The 16,903-nt window shown below is 41.0% G+C and overlaps 1 protein-coding gene across 1 annotated transcript in view; it reads right to left on the bottom strand.

Annotated features, from left to right (window-relative positions):
* The window catches only part of LOC111158332 (blood vessel epicardial substance), a 33,953-nt gene extending 20,945 nt beyond the window's left edge, over window positions 1-13,008 (bottom strand). The window contains exons 1-5 of the mRNA XM_022520308.1: window positions 12,876-13,008; window positions 9,041-9,277; window positions 5,352-5,476; window positions 2,367-2,554; window positions 1,526-1,634 (exon numbers count right to left, since the gene is read on the bottom strand). Coding sequence (XP_022376016.1) covers window positions 1,526-1,634; window positions 2,367-2,554; window positions 5,352-5,476; window positions 9,041-9,266 — 648 coding nt within the window. The 5' untranslated portion in view covers window positions 9,267-9,277; window positions 12,876-13,008. The remainder of the gene's footprint in view (window positions 1-1,525; window positions 1,635-2,366; window positions 2,555-5,351; window positions 5,477-9,040; window positions 9,278-12,875) is intronic.
* Window positions 13,009-16,903: the final 3,895 nt, after the last annotated feature.

The raw sequence follows: 16,903 nt of genomic DNA, 5'->3' as shown, positions 1-16,903 counted from the left end.
ATCAGGAACATTTCTCAACTCTCAAATCCCAATCCCTAGTCCCCAAGAAGAAACCAGCTCGTGGTAGGCTTTCCTTTTTGTTAACTTAATTAAACTATAATTTGATGTCCAGTGGAGAAGATAGCACGTGTTCATATCCCTGACCTCTCAGGTAGCACTGCTTCTAGAAACAAAGGGGGGTCTGTTTTCACTCCCTTCTCCAAATTCCAGTCTCTTTGGGGTTATACAGAGACTGAGTTATTGTGTAAAGTCCCTTGCTATTCTACATAGAGAAATGGATGCAAAAGATAAATGGGCTTTTGAAGAAGAAATTGTAAGGAGGGCAGGCCAAAGAAGGAGAGAGGAAGAGGGGTCTTGTACTAGTTTGTAGATGGTGGTGATGAAAGACACAGTAAGAACATAGGTCTCAGTGCATGGATGACCCTCTCAAACACAAGGTGAGAGTATAAATTCGAGAAGCCATGATATAGCATGAAATTTCCACTTCTGTATCTCAAGCTCAGCCAGCGTGGGAACAGTGATACCCCCTGTCAATGAACTTACATGAGACCTTGTAGTAAATACATGTAACTTTCGCAGGTTGTGCAATTATTCAGACCTGTTATTCAGGTGGCATAGGAGTGGGGCAGGGCCTCGACCATTGCATATAAACTCGATTAAACTCAACTGTATGTCTCTCAGTTTTCCCTTTTATCTCCATGTGGCCTCCCAAAGTGTATGTCGCCCAAAGTGAGACTGAGAAATAAGATGTATCATCAAGAAACACTGACATTTCCTCCCTGCGGTGATAACATCCCTTCTGTTCCGTTTCCTACTTACACACACTTACACTCACGCTCAGGATCTTCTCAGGATATTTCCTTATTGCTGTTTACCTGGAGGCTGAGACCAAAGGGAACTCTCCCCCATTTTCTTGGTTACTCTCCTATGTTAAGTGGGGAACAAAATAGGAGGGCTGGACACTTACAGAAAGAATCAAAACAAAGTGCCACACAATGGAGTGATTTTTAACCATGAAGAACTTCATTTTTTGTCCTTAAAGTAGTCATTAAATATAAAAGAGCGAAGTCATTAGTTTTTTCATAAGGATTAATTAAAGATGATCTCTAGGGCAAAGCCGGCTTCTGTTTTTTTCCCAGTAAAAGTAACCAATCACATGTTTTAGAACAACTGAATATCTACAATTGGCATTTTCCTTTCTTCCCATAATCAAAGCACTAGAGGTTTTCTACAAAAAAATTATAAAAATTCCAATAGACCAAAAGGAAGAAAATAAAAAAGCAGCCAAACTCACAACCCAGAAATAACAGTGTTAACACTACAGTCAAAGTAGTTTCCATCTTTCTAGTCCTCTTTTTATGCACGTAGCGGTACTATTCTTTTAAGTTTTATGAAAATGGGGTCATGCTGTATGTACCATATGGTAATCTCTTTTTTCAATAAATCACTTTTCTATCAGTATCTTTTGGATTTCAAATGAGACAAGAACTAGTTCCAATCTTCTGAAAATCATGACAAAACATACCTGGAATTTTTCACCTTTGTGCATCTGAGTTGATCTAAATTCAGGAGAATCTATAAAGGCACAGGGGTAAATGTTATGCAGAAAATGTCCTCGATAGGAAACCTTCATTCTGATAACAGAAATTAATATTAATAACACATACTATTTCACAAATAACATTCCGGTCTTTAATCTTATGTGTTGACATTTTGTACTGAAGTTTTAAAGACTCCATAGAGACAAACATAATTCTAAGCACAAATATTTACTTCAATATAAATTTCACCAACAAGAAAAAAAAAAAGACAGGTTCCACTACTGAGCAGACATGTGCCTTCCCATGGTGTCACTACCCATATAGCTAGAGTAACCATAAATTTATTACTCAAAATCAGATACTTTTGAGAAGGAAAGGGTTGATATTAATAATTATGCTGAAACAGTATATACTGACTCTCTCCCCAGAAGGCTGATGTTCCTACAAGTTATATTTTTGTGATATTCAAAAAATAAAGAAATCACTTGGGAAACAAGCACATGCTTGGAAGTTTAATGCCTAACTAAACCTACTTCAATGTTGACTCATTAACTTAAAGGGAAAAAAGAAAAAAACGGTCAATAAAGATTCAAAATGTTCACAGGTGGAAATCCTAACATCCACAAGATTCCACGTGGTCAGTTCTATATAACTCTAACCTGTTGCTCTGTACTATTCTAAAATGCAGTCGTAAAATGGGATTTCACCACCAACAAACTCTGTGACCTGAAGATCTGCATCGTTCCCTTCCAGTCATTCCCTCCTCTGGGGGACATGAGAAGACTCCAGGCCCACTGGGAATTTCAATTTCCAGAGAACACTTACTTCCCCTTCAGAAGGATACTCAGACGGTCATCGACTGAGGTTTTATCCTCTGCAGCATACGTCTGGCCCTTTTTTAAGGTTTGGATCATGCAAAACTGGCCGGTTAATCTTCTGAACAGATCTGGAGGCACACGGAGTGGTTCGAACAGTCGGCGGTAGATGCCACTGAGTTCCTTCTCAATCTTTACCTGAAATGCAGCAATGACCAGATGCTGCCATAACACAGCCACAGCGGAGCACTGGCTTCTGCCATCTCGACACGGGTTTGAGAAGAAACAGATCTGCAACACGCACCATGGCCCTTCTGCATTTCGCTCAATGGACTCATACACAGACAGGAAGCAGTGGCATAAGCTTAGATGCTCAAAGGGCACTTTTGCATTTAAACAACTCCAAGAGCATATGGAAAAGATTTGCACTATTGATCACATCTCTTCCCATGCACTGTAGAGCAGCTGTGGACGTTCTGAATGTTAACCGCAACACAGACCTTTCCAATCTTAGCATTTCCTTAAAATAACACGGAACCATTTTGTCTTTATAACAATTTTGTTTCACAGAAATAAATTTCATGAACTTTTCAATGTTATTGCAAAACATTAACACATAAAATAGGGATCAACTTGGGAAAGATCTATGAAAATACATGCATTAAGCATTTTGCCTATTTTAAGTATTGTTTAATGCATCACAGTAGGAAAACGAACATTCACAGCTGTGATCATTGCTTCTGATTTATTTATTCTGAGGCCAAGCAAAGAGAGTAAAAGGTTTTGGTGCAGCAATTCTTCTTAAAGTAAAATACTCTGTAGAACGAGAGCCCGCCGAATTAAGTCTGGCTGTTGGAGGAAGGGAAAAGCAAAATGGCTGAATCACCTCTGCTGTTAGAGAAGACCCAGATCACATGCCATACTGGGGCCCAGCATTAGTCTGGGAAAACTGGAGAGCACGTGAATGAACTTTGGGATTCAAAAGATCATCTGTCCCAATGAAATCCACGACAGCCACACTATAAAGTTTATAGATCCACATAATGATAGCCACTCAGATGTCACTACAGCCTTTGCGATGCTCTTGCCATGTTCATTTTAACAAAGAGCCAGCATTGATATTTTTCAAGAAAGTAGGCTTATAATACAAGAAGAAACAAAAACACAGATACTGTGTGAGTGTTTTACCTGATGCTACTGCCATCACCACATCAGCAACTTCTAAACCTATGTTCAGAGCTTGGGGCTCCAGCAAGTTCTGATAGAAATTATAATCCTCATTATCACTACCATCTACCTCCTCTACCTCAGAGTTCTAGTAATGAGGGTTTAAAATAGTTTATTCACAAATATGTCCCACTTTCGAGATACACACTAGTCTATGTGGCCTAGTAATACACATAGGAACTGAATATATTGACTGAAGTTCATAATCTGCTCATTCTGCAAGTCTTAGCTCAAGTCCCAATTCCTTCATGAAGCCTTCTTAATTCTTCTTGTGAAAGCTATCACTCATCAAATGTTTTTCTGAGCACTTGTTATGTGATAATCATGGCTGACAGGAATTCGGAAAACAACAGTAAGGTGGTAGATGATACTGTTATTTCCAAGTAATTGCTTCTCCCATCCCTGGTGAAAGGATTATCCATTCCCTTACCCCAGCCCATTCCCACACTATCACTCTTGCCCCTTTTGTTTGCTTTAGCCAATGGAGTGTGAGTAAAAGTGATGTATGTTCCTTCTGTGCAGAAGTTTTAAGAGACACTGGGTCTTTCTCTGTTGTTCTCTTGTACTTTTTTCTCTGCCATGATAACACATGTCTCAACAGAAGCTTCTGCTTCAGCAGAGACCCTGGAATGAAGACACAGCCCAGAAGCACAGCTGACACACAATTGCTAGAGTCCACGTATAAGATGGGTGAGAGAAAGGACCTGTCACTGAGATTTTCAAGTTGTTTATGACACAGGGGAACCTAGAGAGAACTCATACAGTAAGCAAAATGGACTGGGTTGCAATGTTTGAGGTTACACTCTAGTAGAATGCCTATTACTTGTATCATCTATATCATTCAAGCGATCATTTCCTGTGAAATGTCTTGTTTTCTAATAGTTTTCTGTGCACATGTCTGGCACTGAACATGAGGACAGGAGCAGTATCTTACCTTACTTAATAATTATGTGTACTTTGAACCATTAGTAAACAATGTAGGGAGTGATTTCTAGAAGCCACACTGCTTTCTTATCCTATTTACATCTTTTGGTTCTTGGAATGACCAAGGAAACACAACAAGATGTTGAGAAAAAAGTTAAATATTAGTGTTTTGGCAACACCCTCCCAAAATGATGATTTTCTTAAATGAATATTTTGGGCATAATGTAATGAAAAAAATAAAGTCATTACATTTACAAAATAGCAGGAACTATTTGTAAATCATTAGTATGTTCAAGGAAGTTGCCCATGAGTAATTAATTTTACAGCTGGGCAAAGATATTTCTAAGTGACATTTAAAAATCAATAGACAAAAGAAATAATGAGTTATATGACAAAAAATGTTCTCTCATGTGTAAGTTGCCTTAATGATGTAAAAAGTTTTAAAAAACTCTTTTGTAGGGGTGTCTGGGTAGCAGAGTTGGTTGAGTACCCAACCCTTGGATTTGGCTCAGGTCGTGACCTTGGGGTTGTGGGATGAAGCCCTGTGTGGGCCCTCTGCTGAGTGCGGAGTCTGCCTGAGACTCTCTCCCTCTGCCCTTCCTGCCTGCTCTCTCTCTCTAAAATAAATACATGCATCTTTTAAAAAAGACTCATTTGTAGAACAAAGTTCATGGGATTCAAATATTTCCCTTTCATACATATACGAACACAATCGAAGAAATGATACTAAGGGGATTAAAGTGTTAAATGTTCATTTTCAAGTCTGAACAAAGCACTTTAAAAGCTTTTTGGCCTTAAAAATCTCTTCCTTTAAAATCTCCTCCACATTAATTTTAGTAATTACCGGTCTTTTCTTGTACAAAAGATATGACAGATGCAAAATGTTGACACCCAGGAATACGGAGTTCCAGATCATGATATCCAAGGCACATCGGTAGAGAGTGGCCCAGACAATATAAAGGGTACATCCTGTTGAGTAACAAAGTCAATGTGTTAGAAGTCTGCAATAGCATCAGGATGTAGCTTAATACATTTGATATCCTCTGCATATTAAAAAAACCAAACACATTTTAGAAATACTTAAGCCAGGGGCACCTGGGTGGCTCAGTCAGTTAAGTATGATTTTGGCTCATGTCATGATCTCACCGTCCTGAGATCAAGCCACCCCTGTACCCTCCCACCTCTGAACTTCCCCCCACCTCCCTTCCACACTAGGCTAGGCCTTGCTTGGAAGCCCATCTTTCTCTCTCTCCCTCTCCCTCTGCCCTTCATCCTGCTTGTGCATACACACACGTCTGCATTCTCTTTCTCGGTCTCTTAAAAAAAAAAAGAAACACCTAAGCCAAGCATTACATTAAGTTCCATTTTGTTTTTTTGTCTTATTACTTCAAAAGAAAAACATGTTTTGTTGCAGAAAATTTATGTAGAAAATATTTTTTATAGGAGAAAAACCCCCCACAATTCTACTACTGTTGATACCTAATACTTCCTTACAGTCTTGATGCATTTTTACCTGATGGCAAACCTACGGTATACAAAATTTTAAAACCCACTCTCTTACTTCTTTTACTTATTGTGGTAATCTCCCTATTTTGTAAAAACTCTTCATATACATAGTTTTTAATGACTGTAACTGATTAAACCCTAATTTATCTAACCATTTCCCAACTGGTAAATGGATGAGATTTTTTGCATGTAATTTTTGATACATCACCAAAACACCTTTATACATTAAGAATTAATGTTTTTCTGACTATTTCTTTAGGGTGGATTACCTGACAGTAAGTCAAGGAAATGAACTTTATAGCTTTTGATGAGACTGAAGAATTTTTTCCCAAAGGTATATAGATATTTGTAATCCTACTAGTTGGGAATGCCACTATCAAGTTCTTAATATTATAAAATTTGAAAGCTCTTAATTTAATACTGAGGTTTTATTTTGTTTTGCATTTCCATGATCATTGGTGAGCCTGCATATTTTACCAAGATTTTCTACCATTTGAATTTTTCATTTGATGATTTTCCATTCACCTCTGGAAATCTTCTTGCTTTTTTTTTTTTTTTTTTTTTTATCAATTCTCTCACTTTAGGAAAAATGTCCCAGTTTCTTTTGATCCATTTATGGTGGGGGAGTCCTTATATATTTTTAACTTATAATAAAATGATCAATATGATACAAATATATCAACTATATATGCACATAAAAGCTAACCTCCCACATTAAAAACTTATCCATTTGCAATTTTTATTTCATCAGAATGATCTGGGGCATCTGAGTAGACCAAAATGTAAAACTTCATAAGTTTTTAAAATAACATTTCATAGCAAATTTTGTGGAATTTTAAAAATTATTACTTAAAGAGGATAGGGAAAAATAATGCTTCGACTGACTGGGAACACGAGGACCTGAATTATAGTCCTGGTTTGGCCACATTCTCGCAGTCTTAATTTTGGATGAGTAATTTAAATTCTCCAGGTTTCTTCTTGGTCAGATTAGATGATCTCCTTGGTCCATCCTACCTCTAAAACTGTGTCTTAAAATTTATAATTAGCGGAGTGCCTGGGTGGCTCAGTCGGTGAAGTGTCTGCCTTCGGCTCAGGTCATGATCTTGGGATCCTGGGATCGGGTCCTCCTTGAGCTCCCTGCTCAACGGGGAGTCTGATTCTCCCTCTGCCATTGCCCCTCCCCTGCTCCTGCTCCTGTGCACGTGTGTGTTCTCTCTCTCTCTCTCTCTCTCTCTCAAATAAATAAAATCTTTAAAAAATTTATAATTAGCCTTTGCCTTTTCATGGGGTGTGGCTTGGTTTTGCTTAGTTTTTCATTCAACACTCTGTAATGCCTGCTGCAATCCCTGCCTTACTCAGAGGTAACACAGAAATCCATAAACTACCATCTCGCTTCCCTTCCAGCCCTTTATCTATCTATCCATCTATCTATCTACTTATTTATTCATTTTGAGTATAATTGAAACATAATGTTACTTTAATTTCAGGTGTATAACCCACGCATTCAACTTCTCTCTACATTATGCTAAGCTCACCACAAGTGCAGCTCCCATCTGTCACCACATAACGCTATTATAGTTATCACTGACTATTCCCTATGCTGTGCCTTTTATTCCCATAACTTATTCATTCCATAACTGGAAGCCTGTCTCTCACTTCCAGGCTTGACTTTGACCATTCCTTGTAATTCTTCATGTATCCCAGGCATAATGAGCTACTCTCCATCCTCCCTCATTATGCTGAATTTCCCTCTCCTCTGTGCCTTTTACCTGGATACCGTACACACTCACACTTGGAGAAATCCTGTTCAGCTTCCAAAAGTCAGCTCCAGTGTCATCTCCTCAGCGTGACCTTGTTCCACCTTCCTGCTGGGCCTGTCACCCTCTCCATTTCTCCCTGGCCCTGGGTGCACACCGACAACATAGCATCTAGCATCTCAACATGACTGCCCATCTGTTTCTCTCCAGCCCCCCCGAAAAGTATCCTGTTCAAAGATGGACCCTGCCTTCTTCAGTCCTTTTTTTTTTTTTTTTAAATATTTTATTTATTTATTCGACACGGAGAGCCAGCGGGAGGGTGGGGCAGAGAGCACAAGGAGGGAGAATGGCAGGCAGGGGAGAATCTGGCTCCCCGCTGAGCAAGGAGCCCAATGCAGGGCTCGATCCCCGGATCCTGGGATCATGACCTGAGCTGAAGGCAGACACTTAACAGACTGAGTCACCCAGGCTCCCCTTCCTTCTTCAGTCTTTGCCTGAGAACTTACAGGTGCTCAAAAATATACCTGAATACATAAACCACCAAAGAAACAATCACATAGAGAGTAATTTGTAAAGAATCACTGGCTAAAATAATTCATTCAATTGTTCTGGCATTTTGATGTGAATCCATTTGATGTGCTTCATCAGGATTACTGGAGCCCTCAAAAAGTTTTCCTTGACTACTGTGTCTGGGAAATTGCTTTTGTTCCCAGTGTCACATTATGGGCCATAAGAAACCTACTGAAACAACAGTGGTTAAGACTGCATAGGGCTTACCATGTGCCAGGCGCTATTAGAAGTCAAATATCGCACATATGCATGTGTACACATGCATGCGCACGCACACACACACACACACACACACACACACTCACTTAATTCGTACAACAACCCCAAGAGGTGGTATTATTTTTGCGCTCCTTTGACACATGGGAAAACTGAGGAGCAGAAAGTTTCAATCATCTGCCCCAGTTACACAGTTGGCAAGTGGTAGAACCAGGATTTGGATCACACACTTAGACATACAAATGGATTTTTTGATATCTAGAAAATCTAAACAATATAGAAAACACACACGGTCTTACCTAAAATAAATAAGGGCATGTAAAGGCCTATGTTATGGATTACTTGATTGACATGCTGCCAACTTGCTGACAGAGACCTGTATTTTTGGTATGCTACAGACAAGAGATGCCCTGAAGCCCCCAACAGAAAGCCCATCGAATGCCAGTTCCAGAGAAGTTACAAAGGTCTCGATTAGGAATCTTACCTATAGATAACATTCCCCTAAGGAGTATCATATGAAGGTGAAGGGTGGTTGGAATAACCAACCCAATCGTGAAAAAAATATTTGCTACATGAAAAACGAGGTGATGTATCTCTCTCCAGTTTTCGCATGTGGTCTCATTGGAAGGCACAGGTATGATCCTTTCTAACTCAGGTGTAAAACCTATTGCAATCGATTCTGTCAATGGGCTGGACTTGGTATAATTCATCTTGAAAATCCCTGTAAAAACAAAGACACAAAAGGACAATCATAAAAATGGCAGCTGTCTCTTTCTATCCCGATATGTTTTGTATCAAAATGATTTCTGTGAACTAAATGTTGGTAGACAGACTTTTCTGGTGCTTAAGAATTAGAACCAGGTTCGACTCCAACCAGTCACATATTAAGTATTACTACTTTATCTGTTAAATGATGATAGTAATACCTCATTTGACTTTCTAATGAAATGAAATGAAATAAAATATATAAAATATTTAGCATAGTATACAACTATTCACTAATATATATATCTATATAGACATACATGGTGGGGGAGAGAGGAATGAGAAATTAATGAGTCTAAAAGACAACCACCAATGTTCATAAGCCACAGCAATTACAAAGTCTTCCATCACATTCCCACTATGACACTGAATCCAAACACAGAAAAAATAAGAAAAACTGATTATTTAAGTACGTCAAAAAAATTAACCTCACATTTACTACTTGAAGGTTTAGTATATTTAGAAGGCTCTAGTTATATACTGTCATTAGATCATTGCATCATAGACATATACATTCTATATTATCATATATACACATAATAAATACATTACTAATCATTTATATATACACAGGGAGATATAAAATTAACTCTTCCTTTCATTGTCTAATTTAAATCTATACTTTCGTTCCCATAAAAACTCCACTAGGTAGCAATGTTACAAATTACAAAGTAGTAAACTTGTGGTTTACTTATATGTAGGAGAGGTAATGAATATATGTTCAACTATTTCATATTAAAATCTGTAGCAACTACAGTTCAAAGAGTACACATTTTGCACATGCTTACCTAAACCTTAACACAAAGTGGCACCATTTCCTAACTAAATTACCTGTCCTCCATCTCTGGTACTTAAAAAACTCTTTCTATTATTAATTATACAAATTGGTCCCTGACAAAAACCATGTAGGTTTTCAGATTATATGAATTATTCTGTTTCAGAAAAAGAAATCCAAATGGGGACAAAAAATATCTTTAAATTTAATCTAATAATGTCTTTCCATAATAAGATCACACAGTTAACTTACTTTTCTATTCATCCCCCCCCCACCATATCAAAGTAAAGGTTTTAAGTGGTAGAATAATTGGTACAGATTGGGCATTTTGAAAGGATATTATTATTAGACAAATCCAAAAGAATTCTACATCTCTTAAGATGATAAAAACATTTATGCATTACAAACTGTGAGTGAGATGGTCAAGGCAATTAAAGTTCTCTTCATATAATTCTGAAATAGTTCATAAATATAAGATAAATAGTTGACATAGATATTGATTTTCCGAAACAAGGAAAGAAACTACATAAATTCAGCTACTTTCCAAATTTTTAAATCAATAAAACTATAAGCCTATTGGGGTGAGAGGTATCATTATTTGAATAACTCCATTTATGCAAAGTTTGCTCTCAAGGACCAAATGAGAATTAATCCTATAATTTCTGCAGGAGGGAGAATGATATTCAAGGACCTCTCTCACTCATAAACTAGTGTCCGTGTCAGCTTATGCATTAGCATTACCTAAACTAACTACATTTCTATGGCATTTTAGAATGTGTCCTATTTGCTTTTCTAACTATCCTGTGTTCTCTATGAGGCACAGGCAATGTCATAGCCATCTATGTATACCCAAGGCCTACACTCTGCAGAGAATGCTAGAGTTGAAAGCCATACGGAAGGGACACAGACACGACAAACATTTTTAGAAGTCACTTTCAGTCTCCCCAAACTTTAGTAGTAAAGACAGGAAAGTGCCCAGCATTCCTGGGACTAAGAAAGTCAGTTTCTAGACCAAAAGCCCAGGGGGAGCCACGCAAATCAAGGAAAGTGACTTCCACTCCTTGTGTCTGCTTCTTCCTGGGAATAGAGGTGGTAGGACTAGATGGTCTTTGAAACCCCTTCAAGTTTTAATAGCTTGAGGCTCTAATACATATATATATAATAAGTTCATATATATTCCACCCAATGGCACCAGTATTGCCAACTATTCCACTCTAGCTCAATATCAGGCTTTTTATTAAAGGTTCTTCAAGTGGCACTAAAGGTACCAACATCTGCTCTAAGAGAAATGAGGGGAAAACCACAATCTACTGACACAAGAACCAGGGAAATAGCAATAGGAATCTTTAAGAGGTGGGATCATCCTACAACATATTTTGATGAACCACACCTTATTAAGGGTATAAGTATTTAAATACATATCTATTTTATTTTCTATATACATTTAGCTTGTAGAATAGCTAACACTGTATAATACATTTATTATATAATTTATTATTTATTTGTATATCTATTATTTATCTATGTGGATTATCTCCATGCCAATTTTGAAATGCCAGTTACCTATGGCCAATAATCCTGACTGGATCTTACAAGTTTCAGCTCCCTTTGATCACTTTCAATGGATTTAAGTCGTTTACACTGAACTATCTTTATACAGACAGTGAGTCTAAGGAGGAAGGCTAGACTAAAAAACTGGTTAACGCTCAGGTTAATTTTGACTGAATCAAGAGAAATTTTCGTTCCATTAGTTCTTCAGAGTCTAATTCTTTTAATTACCTAGTCTCGCAAAGTCCCGTTTATCTATTTGTTTCCAAATAGGTGTCTGAAGGATTAAATAGCTACACGGTGAAACTAACATTAACCCTTTACCAAATTACAAAAATGAAAAGGCAGCAATGAGCAAAAGTCCTGCTGGCAGACTTGATTCATTCTGTAAATCGGCCCAAAGCTTCGCTTCTCCGCGGAATGGCAAAGGGCATGACGTTGCCAAGAGTCTTTTCGCACTTATTCTTGTTTCAAAGCAAGCAGTTTCTGGGACGTGTCTGGCCAACAACACGTTTCCCAAAGCCTCAGAAACCAGGGCGCGGGCGGGCGGCGAGGTTCACGGGGTCCCCAGCCATCCGTTCTCCCCAGGGAACCCGCTCACCTCGCTCCTTAAAAGATGATCAGTGTCTAGTATTGTTGCCCTTGACCGGAAGACTCGGGCCATGAGGGGTCTGCGGTGAGCCCCGTGCAGCTCCTGGCAATCCCAGCGCCCGCCCTGGGCAGGCCACACAGTGCGCCGCGCTGCGCGCAGCCTCCGCAGGAGCCCCGGGCGGCCCTACAGCGGGCGAGGTGGAGCCTTAGCGGTTTAGGGGCCAGGAGCCCCCGGCGTCCAGCCAGACGAGGAGATGCCGAGCCCACCAAGGGCTTGCCCCAGGCAGAGCGCGGGAACGAGCCCCCAAGTGGGGCTGGAGCGCCCGAAGACGCTGGCGCTCCCAGACCGGTGCTGCAGCTGCAGACGCCTGAGGGTCTAGGACGTGGACCCCAGACACGGGAGGAAGGCGGCTTCCAAGAACAGGGAAGCCTGCGAGGGCGACGGCTCGGCCAGGGAGGAGAGGGCAGGACTCCGGCCGCCGGGGCGCGAAGAACCCGCAGCCGCGGCGGGGCTGACAAAGTTGCACCCAGCGGAGCGGCGATCCAACTTTCGCTTCCCGATTTAGCTCCGGGAGCCCGAGGCTGCAAATAGCCGGGCGCGCGGGGGGAGCCGCCGGCAGCTACGCCTCCCGCTCCTTACCTGGCTTGTCCCTGGCACCGAACCCGGGAGGCGCTGGCCAAAGTTTGGGGCGACAGCGGCAGGGCGCGGGGACAGCGACGCGGCGGCTCGACGGGCGCCCCAGGCGAAAGCCTCCCCGGATCGCGGGTCCGGAGCCTCCTTGGCCCGTGCCGGGTCCCCGCGCCGGCAGCGGCTTTGACTAAAATAGGCATCGCGACAGTGGCTGCCCGGGCTGGGGCCGCACCGCGCAGGCGCCCGCCGCCCCGGCGCCCCCCGGCGGGCGGAGCCCCGGGCCTCGGCGCGCCTCGAGGCCCTGCTGCTCTGGCGCGACCGCCGCGTCTGCACCGCGGTGATCAGTTTGAAACACCCGCTTTTTTCTTTCCCCGTTTCCTCTCTACTTCTCGATTCTGTCCTTGTTTGGGCATGGGTGGGGGGCGGGCAACATCCTAGGACCCGCGTCGTTGGTGGCTCCTCTCCATGGGGCTAACTCCAGAGGTAGGACCCCGGCAGGGAAAGAAAGCAGGATAAGAATGAGAACTAGAATTTCATTCCCCTCAAAGTCGAAGGACCCACTCTCGTAACTCCTCTTTGGGACACCCGCTCGCCTCTCAGCACCAGCAGGAAGGGCCGGGAGAGCGCGCAGCTCCGCTTCGGAGCCCTTGCCGCGGAGGCTGGCTGGCTCGCACCGACGCAGGACACCACCCTCGGGAACCGGCTAGGGGTCGGAGGAAGCCCGCCCTGTGGCGGCTGGGCCGCGCGGGACGGACTTTTGACCCAAGCCCCGTTCGTTTTCAAAGAAGGAGGGCGCTTCTCCGAAATTTGCATTCGCATGGCGGTTCAGGGCCCTTCACTTTAAGCGAAGCTCCACCCGAAATTGCCAAGTGAATTTGGTAGGTTTGGGACCCTAAGTTGGAAACCGAGATACGAAAGTGTGCTCCAATCAATCTTTACTTTTCACAGAGGACACCTATTTGGGGTAAGAAATGCAGGGCGAATTAATGAAGAGATGGCTCTGGGGGGAAGGGCTGGAGGACAAAAGAGGAAGGAGATTAGATGGACATTCAGTTTACACTCGAAATGTCCCATCGTGGGATACAATTTGTGCCGCTTATTAGAGTATGAGTTTGATGGTGCGTGCCAAACATGATCCCAACACGAAAGAGACGACAGGTACATTACAAGGTGTGTACCCGCAAGTGCACACTTGCCAAGTCTCTCCAAAAAGAGGCAGGACAACACCGTGTTCAAGAACATGGGGCCTAAGGCCGGACAGGCTGGGTTTGAAACCGGCCTTGGGCACCAGCTAGCTGTGTGACCTTGGAAAGTTACTTAGCTTTTCTGTGCTTCTGTTTCCTCTTTTGTACCTTGGGGATGGTAATGACGATGATGATGATTACACCTGTGCCTCATTAGAGTGCTTTGAGGACTAGATTTAATCAATGCAAGAGGCTTAGAATGGGATGTTGTACGTAGTGAGTTCTATGTATATGAATATATATTATACTGATAAATCTTCTCTAACGTGTTTGAAATTTGTTATAACTACTCAAGGTTCATTTTCAAGGCTACTTCTTCAGAGTCTGTTTCTAGATACTCTGCCAGCCATTTGGTAGCTGCTGCTAAGTACATTTAAAGATGTAGATACAATAATATATATGCGCAAAGATTCTGCATGGATATGCATTGGAGAACGGCTTATAATAAAGAACACTGGAAATAACCTAAATTCTAACCATAGGCGAATAAGTAAGTTCTAGAACATTCAAACAACCTTGTTCTAAGCAGGAAAAGAAAAAAAAAAAAAGCTGTAGAGGGGCCGCTGTTTGGCTCAATCAGTAGAACCTGCCATTCTTGACTTTGCAATCAAGAGTTAGAGCCCTGTGTTGAGATTGGAGTCTACTTAAAAGTTTTTTGGAGAAATATTAGAAATATAATAATGTCAACTAATTATATAGAACAGAGGCTGGTGATCTATGGTCTAAAGGTCCAGCCCACTATCCATTTTTGCATAGCCCAAGAGCTAATACAACTTTTACATTTTTTATCCGTCAAAAAAAATCAAAAGAATAATATGTCATGATGTGTGAGTATTATATGAAATTCAAACTCAATGTCCACTGAGTTTATTTATTTTTTTTTAAGATCTTATTTATTTAAGAGAGAGACAAGCACGGGGAGAGGGAGAAGAAGACTCCCCTGTGAGCAGGAGCCTAATGCAGGGCTTGATCGCAGGATCTCAAGATCAGGACTGGAGCCTAAGGCAGACGCCCAACCTACTGAGCCACCCAGGTGCCCCATTTGTTCATTGAGTTTAATTGGAACCCAGCTATACTCACTCATTTATGGCTGCTTTTGTGCTCCAAAGGCAGCATGGAGGAGTTCCAACAGAAACCATATGCCCCAGTAAAGCCTAAAATAGTTACTTTCTAGTTCTTTACTATTGTCCTTTTATAATAGAGTATACTTTTGTCCTGGGTAGTGGTTTAGAAATATTAAGCCATTGAATCCTCACAATGAACCCTATGAAGAAATAATTACTACTATTATCACCATTTTATAAATGGGAAGCTGAGGAAACAGAGAGGCAGAGTGGTCTGCTCCAGGTCGCCCAGCTAAAGAGCTGATCCAGGATGCGAACCAGGCTGTCTAGTTCCAGAGCTCGTGCCTTTGTCCACTAGGTACAAGTTTCTGCTACCTTCTATTTCTAGCTACACTGCTTCCCACGGAGAGATGCTAAGTAGAAAAAGGCAAGTGACAGGGTGTGTGGAATATTAGAAATCATCCATGATAAGCTCTAAAATGTGTACCTTCCTTACCTCAGAGTGATGAGGTTGTAAATGATTTTTCTTCTTTTCTCCTTTCTTCCCTTCCTTCCTCCCTCTCTACCCTTCTTCCAACTCCTCCCACTCCTCCTCCTGCTTCTCCTTCTGCTAAACTTTCTACAATGATTGTATGTTACTTTTATAGTAATTTAAAAACATATTTATTAAAATAGTATATCCCAGGTTCTGGCTTTTGCAGATGGGAAGGCCAGACTCCAGAGGTACGGTTACAGTCAGCTGGTACAGGGCACACTCATTCCTTACCTAGCAGAATAGTATATCCCAGGTTCTGGCTTTTGCAGATGGGAAGGCCAGACTCCAGAGGTACGGTTACAGTCAGCTGGTACAGGGCACACTCATTCCTTACCTAGCAGAATAAGATGCCTGTAAGGTCTATACATCATATAAAGATTGTATATTTTTATAAAAGAGTAGTGGATTCAAAATCCTAAGACTTGAGAACTGGCATTTGATAGAGTCTGTGTTTTCTCTGAGTATGTGTTTCATAGAAAGAAGAGACTGAACTAAATCTAAAAGTGTCACTATTCTGCACCTAAGGATCAAAACATAATTTAATATGTAAGTTTCTTATCACAGATGTATGAATAATAGTAGCTCTATAAAATTTAAGATAAGAATTTTAGACATAGAACTTGGTTTTGGAATGGCGTCTGCTCCCTTGTCTCCTCCTGCTTGTCATGGAGAGGTCAGACTGAAAGATTCTGAACACTATTTGGAAACTGATATCATGCAAGGAAGTAACTTTCACAGAAGTATAAAATGAAAAACATACATACAAGGGATAAATGACAAAATAAAGGCCAGCCTGTCTCCTCTGCAAAAACTCTGGCTAACATAACTTAAATGGACATAATTACTTCTACCTTTATTTCTTCATGGGCATCCTAGACTGCTTTTGCTATCTAGACAAAGCCTTGATGAAATTTCAAAGTTCAGATAGAGTGAGTTTTGGGAAAATAAAACAAGACGTCAGGGAGTCCCTGTTTTTAAAAGTATGTAGCATTATCTTTCATATCCATATCTGCCCATGGTTGACATCAGTGCAGTCTTTCTTATTTTATGGAGACCATAGCTTCTTCTGGTATGGTCTCTAGGTAGACAGTTCTGATCAAACATGGACTATTAAATGATGATTTAATTAGATTTTTTGTATACCTAAGTTCCTTGCATTAAATGTTTCATCAAATTTTTCATTGACCAGTTTGA

Source organism: Enhydra lutris, unplaced genomic scaffold (assembly GCF_002288905.1).
Source record: "Enhydra lutris kenyoni isolate GAN:26980312 unplaced genomic scaffold, ASM228890v2 scaffoldscaffold58, whole genome shotgun sequence".
NCBI lineage: Eukaryota > Metazoa > Chordata > Mammalia > Carnivora > Mustelidae > Enhydra > Enhydra lutris.
Note: the sequence above shows the minus strand (reverse complement) of the source record. Positions and strands in the feature narration are given on the sequence as shown.